The sequence below is a fragment of the Cystoisospora suis genome (assembly GCF_002600585.1).
Source record: "Cystoisospora suis strain Wien I chromosome Unknown contig_892, whole genome shotgun sequence".
Taxonomy (NCBI): Eukaryota; Apicomplexa; class Conoidasida; order Eucoccidiorida; family Sarcocystidae; genus Cystoisospora; species Cystoisospora suis.
The window spans coordinates 1-6,198 of NW_027153693.1; the positions used below are offsets into that span (position 1 = coordinate 1).

At 56.1% G+C, this 6,198-nt stretch overlaps 1 protein-coding gene across 1 annotated transcript in view; it reads right to left on the reverse strand.

Annotated features, from left to right (window-relative positions):
• Positions 1-1,225: 1,225 nt before the first annotated feature.
• Positions 1,226-6,198, reverse strand: part of CSUI_002144 (uncharacterized protein) — a 5,205-nt gene continuing 232 nt past the window's right edge. Inside the window, exon 2 of the mRNA XM_068062346.1 lies at positions 1,226-5,318. Coding sequence (XP_067925677.1) covers positions 2,875-3,168 — 294 coding nt within the window. The 5' untranslated portion in view covers positions 3,169-5,318 and the 3' untranslated portion in view covers positions 1,226-2,874. The remainder of the gene's footprint in view (positions 5,319-6,198) is intronic.

The window sequence follows — 6,198 nt, forward strand, 5'->3', positions numbered from 1 at the left end:
CACCACCCACTTTCTAAATTTCCGCACGGCTCTCTCAACCTGTGCTGATGTAGGGAAACGACCAAACCACTCGCCTCAGCTCATGAGCACCCCTGGCCTAATAATCAGTTTCAGGCAGATTCTATCAGACCCATCTTCCGAAAGCCTGGACGCACGGCCGACCCCTTGAGCGGGGTGCCCCGTCCCTGCTACCAGCACGTCCTTTATACCGAACAAGAGAGAAGTTCACCGACAATATCTTCTTAAAGCAACACAGCGCTGAGACGGTTGGAGACTGCGGCCGGTGAGCTGCCCCCCGAGCAGCGGGCTGCATGCCAACCGGACGGTTCAGTCAGTTGTATCCGAAGAGGAGTTTTCCGGCATCTTTCTGGTTTGTCTTCGAAGAGTTTTTACGTTTCTACTTCACGTGGTTTCTACGGTTCGGTGTTCCCCCTTCATTTTCCTCTTCGATTTCTCGCTGCCATCGCGCGACCGCCCTATGTGGTTTGCGTCGGTCAGTAGCAGCCAAGTGACAGGCGGTTGCTGAAACGTTCTCCCGCAGCTCGTGACACGACTCCGAGGATCCTTGTGACATTTTCTTGAGTGTCGGACCGTCATGCATCGGTTCCTCACGGCCGGACATTTCACAGAAGCTTTGGTACGTGTCTGTGTGAACGCGATTCGCGGTACCCCGGCGCTTGGGGGTGTGCCCGGGGGGATTACGGCGGAATGTCGGCACTTTGTGGCAGTGCTTTAGCCGACGGTCAGTGGCGTTCTCGACGCTGCGGTGCGTCACGAAGATAGTGCCCGGTGAATCGCTAGCCATTTCGTGTCGAGTGTGACGGGGTGCCAGTAGCGGGGTTCCGACACGCTGCTGAATGGGTCGGCCGTGCATCCAGACCTTCGGCAGATGGGTCCGAGAGGTTCTGCGGTTTACCGGATTTCAGGACGCCTGTACTTATGAGCTGAAGCGAGTGGCTTGGTCTTTTTTCCCACATTTGGGAGGTGTGCGGAGACGTGATGATTCTTTCGAGCAGTGTTTCGACGGACCCGTGGGGATGGCGACTCAGTCGTGAACTTTCTGGTGTTCGTAACCCACGAGTGCCAAGAACTGGATCTGAAACTGTCGCCAACTGACTGAACGCGCTGTCAGTGGGAGCGAAGCGTTTCTTTGGCAGAGAAGTCACTACGCTAGACGAAGGATCTCGCGGAACAGATCGTTCACATAAGACAGCCGTAGATTTTCGCTGCTTCGAAGTATGCAGAAGAGTTCGGTTTTACCGTTCGGGTAGTATATGTAGACAGAGAGTCTGTGATATAACACCCCAACCAGGTCCTGTAAGTGAACCCGCCACGGGCTCGATGTCACAGTTAGGCAAGAGAGCAGCGCTACTAACACGACTCCTGTACTTGGGTCTGAAGGAGAATAGTTACGAGAATTCCTGACTGTGACATAAATCACTCACACCTCTGCTCACTTCTTGACCAGTCTTAGTGGCCACACAGAGCAAATCTTTGTCAAATCTCTCTTCACGTACATGGGCAGACAGAGAAATTGGTTGGTCCTGCTGCATCAGCACCGAGCCCTTCGACGGTCTTCATGAGTAAGCTAAAGACTATCCCCCTCCTAGACGGGCCTCGCGGGCAAGGAGAACCGAGATTGTCGGGGGCCGGCTGCGAACGCTTTTGCTTCCTTTGCTTCCCCGTTCCCGTCTCAGCCTCAGTCCCACGAGAAGACCAAACCAGAGCCACGGTCATGGAACCATGTCCCAGACACGACCTCTCCTAAATCTCCCGGTTCCTTGACCCGCGTCGCACATGAAACATATCGGGGCACCTCAGATGTCCCAGACTCGACCTCCTCTAAGCCCCCCGACTCTTCGCCCTCCGTCGCAAGTGAAAGACTATCACATCCGGTACACCCACACTAATTCATATTGATTGCCCAGATGTACGCTCGCGAAGGGTTTAAATGCATCCCCTTGCTCTGGACACGGCTGGAATTCGTAGCACCTTGTCGCCCGCTGCCGGTCTCGGCCTGTACCTCGGCCGGCACTGCCCTATGTGCCTAGGCGAACTAAGTGGGGAGACTCGGACACTTCCGGGTGTCCCGTTCCACTTCCTCATAGGCTCCGGTTACCTTGCATCTGGAAGCGTGTCAGCCCTGGGGTGGCCATCGCGATTTTACTCTTGGAGCGTGACCCGAGTGTCCAGAGAACATAACGTAACTTCTCGTGCGAGATACGGCGGTCACCTACGACAGCGGCCGCATCCGCCGCGTAGATTATAAAGAACTCTCGACACGTGTTTGTGGTGGCAGCACCTTGCGTGACCCGTCTGTTAAACCGAATATGCGTCATGCTAACAACAGCAAAACATGTTCGCCTACGAACAGTGCTGTTTCCTTTGCCAAGCGTCTCCTCGACGGCAACCGACAGGCGAAGGTCGCGCCATGGCCATCCGACAGGACCCTCCAACCAGACTCCTGAAGTCCTCACCAACCGAAGAAGTGCTACAGGTACTGGGAAGTCAAATTGTAGCAAACCTCCCACTACACCGCTCTTACACGTACGACACTGCTGCACTGCGTCGGGCTGCCAGCATGTGGCAGGATGTCCAAATACTGAACATCACCACGGCGACAAAAATCGGAAGCGCAACACGGCTGGTCTTCTCTGACATATCGGACCTCGGCGGGAAAAAGAGAAGGTCACTCGCTCTCCCCTCTGCACGACCGACCGCTCGGACGGCCAGACAGGAAAAAAGAATCAGTCGAGCACCTGCGCTAAACCAGGTCAGCGCCGCCGCCGAACGTCCGCCTTCTCTTCGGACGCTCACAAGTTGGCCAACGAGGAGCCTTTATCGACACTTTCCTTTCACAAACTTCACCGTCAGTCAACAGAGCCTCTCGTATCGTGCGTATGTTACAAGCCGTCCTTCTTTAACAGGGACTCCGGAGAAGCCACAAAACACATCGATGCACAACCCCGGGCCAAACTCACATGCCAGCCCTCGCGGCGAACCTATACGTACTGCCTGGAAGTTTAGTTTATTCATGCGCCGCCATAAACCTACTCTGCAGGGGAGCCTCTGGGACAAAGGCAGCTCGTCTCTTAGTTCCCGCCATCCTATGAGCGTTACAAAAGCCATCCCCACAATCCCCCGCCAGCCGAGCAAAAAATGACACATGGTTTGCCCATAGCTTGTGCCTCCTGCCTCTGGCGCCACCCGATGTTCACGATAGGACACTTTTGACTCTCTGTAATGCAGAGTGCAGCTGCTGCGGAAACGAGCTGATCCACAGCCTTGCTGTAGTAAAGTCCGACTGGTTCTCAAATCATTCACGGGAATAAATGGCACGTGAACAGCAGGCTCTCCTGCTCAACTGAATCCCGTAACCAACTCGTCGGACGTGAGTAGACGATCCACCACAGCACCACCCTCCTGAAAACTCTCGCAGGCGACGAGGACGGGTATTTGTTTGGGGTCCGATTTGGGGACTGGGACTGCTTCGTGTCTCCATTCGGATCAGGCTCAGTCTCAAAACAGGGTGGAACCCGAGACGGAATTACAGCACCTCAGAGGGCAAGGGAACCACATGCCCTGACATCTCTGCGTCTTCGACATGTGGCGCACGTCAAAGAGTGTGACATCCGACAGGTCAACACTGTTTCACACTGATTGCCTGCACGTACTCTGACACGGCGCGTCCCGACACACGCAAATATGTAAATACGGCTGGGGCTTGCAGGCACCCCGTAGCATGGTGTCGTTCACCAACTGGAGCTCGGCCGGCGACGTGCCACTAGTTCAGGCGGCCCACAAGAAGAACTTGCACACTCCGGGGGATTGAATGTCCTCATCAGCTCCAGTTTCCTGGTAGTCGCTGACGTGACAGGCGAAGGGGATCCCTGACGGTTCCCCATTGGGGACGTGATTCGAGCGTCCGAAGCATACAGGCTAACACACAGCGGCGAAGTGTAGCAGCGACCTGTGGCTACGGATGCCTGCACGGCGTACACACAGCCGGGTCGCCCCTAGGACCATGGCACCTCCCCGAGTTCGCGCGCGATACTGCAAGGGTCTAGAGAGATCACACCTGAACCGTCAGTCCAACGTGGCGCGATGAACGACGCTAACTCCCATGTGCCTCCCGCGTCCGGGGCCACCCAGCCTACTTTCACGAAAGCACATTTTCGAATCCGTGCAACCGGGGTTGCAACTGCTGCGGAACAAGCGTTAGCCTCATTTCCCAAGTCAGTGCCCACTGCCGACGGCATGGCAGGTTACCTTCCCCAAGCGGCACCCCAACAAACCCCCCGTGGACATCAGTGTGCCTGCCACCCCTACACCTCACGCTGCGGCGTGCACGTCCTTGATCAGGCTAGAGCTCACCACACTGTGGTCCCGCCTATGCGCATGCGTCCCACCTCGGCACTCACCAAAACCTCTGGGGCCGAGTTAAACCCAAACCTCTTCAGCGGCTCCGACTCCATGCCAATTCATCCCGCCGACCTCGCTGGTTCTGCCCTAATCCAGTCAACGTCGCACCACCCTATCCGGATCTGCTCACTGCATAACTGTTGCCCAGTGTTACTGGGCGAAGAAAACCGCTTTCACAACTCTCCTGGCGTACCTGACGCTACGGCTCATATTGATTGACTGTATGCACCGTGACGTGACGGGCTTGGAGCCAACCGTTTGGCTGCGCTTGGAGTTCGTAGCACCCCGCTGCATGCTGTCGACCACGGCCTGTAGTTCCGGCCGACACTCGCTGTGTGCGTAGGGAGGGGAGGAACTAAGTGGAGAAATCCAGACACTCCCGGAGCTTCCGTTCCAGTTCTGCATCGGCTCAAGCTTCCTAATACTTGCAGACGTGCCGGGCTTGCATGGCCCTTGACGGATTCCCACTGGCTTCTTGAAAGTAATCCGAGTGTCCACGGAACATACCTAAATCTCGTTTACGGGATGCAGCGGACACTCATGATCCCTGATGCCTCCGCGACACTGAAATATTCCTTTGATGAACGCTCTACAGCCACGTGTGGTAGTGCCATTTTGTTCGCTAACAATCCTAACAGAAAGTACGGACACAAGCCTTTATTGCCTCGGACACTTCAACACACTTCCTAGGTACACCCCCTCGCTACATTCCTGTACACCTCATTTCCCCCCAAGCGACGTCCGCCAACAGGACCTCTTCAAGCTCGCACGTATGCCGCAAACCGGAATTCCGTAATACAAACGCGGAGACGCTGAAAAACCTCTCCACAGGTCCACCCCGTCAACCCAGGCCCGAGCTGACACATCCGCCTTCGCGGACACCCTGTACGTACTTCCTGCGAATGCGATTTTTCCCAGGTCGCAGTTTGCGTACTCTGTGGAGCCGGCAGTAGCCCCACGCTCTCTCCTGCGTGCCTTCCGCTCTGCTGCGAGGGTGCAGAGAGACCACCGAGGAACCTTCCTCCGAGTCACCAGAAACGGTGAAGGTGCTATGCCGGCACCACGTGGTACCCGCCTCCGAAGCCTGCCCATGTTCACTACAGCACATACCTGACGTAGTCAGCAACTGAGAATCCAGCTGGTGCGGAATAGGCTGTTGGTAGGCTCACATCTGCCATTCTCAAACCACGCCTCGCGGTTAGCGACATAAATGGCTGGCTGTCCTTCTCGAGGCGATCTCCGGGACTCCGTAGAGACGTCTAGACACGCTACACCTCAGACTCATCCACGGGCCTCCTCCACTAGACCGCGGCTCACTGCAACGCCCCCCCCACGTGCGTCCTATCCCGGCACTCACCAGAAACCTCAGCCGGAGACCAGGTCAAACAGAAACCCCTTCCACACTTAGTGTCCTTTCAGGCCCCGTCCCCCCGCACTTAGATCTGAAGCTGCGCATGGCTCTCTCGAGTAATCAATCCACGCCTTCCAGACGAGAAGCGTATGAAGCGGCCGAGCGCTACGCAGACAGACAATGCTCACGCTACACGAGTGGACGTAGTGAGATCCCGTACTCAGCCANNAGCCAGCCATGAACAACCCAACGCAATCTAGCAGCGTCCTTCACAACGGTGACGTAGTTTCGATCGGCACACGATACATAACTGTGTGCGGCCCGCGGCTGATGGGAAAGACTAACTGCTTTACCTATGTTGACTTTTCTACGCGCGGCTCTTGGGTGGACAGCATCACCGTAAAGAGACAATTCCCTGCGGCCCC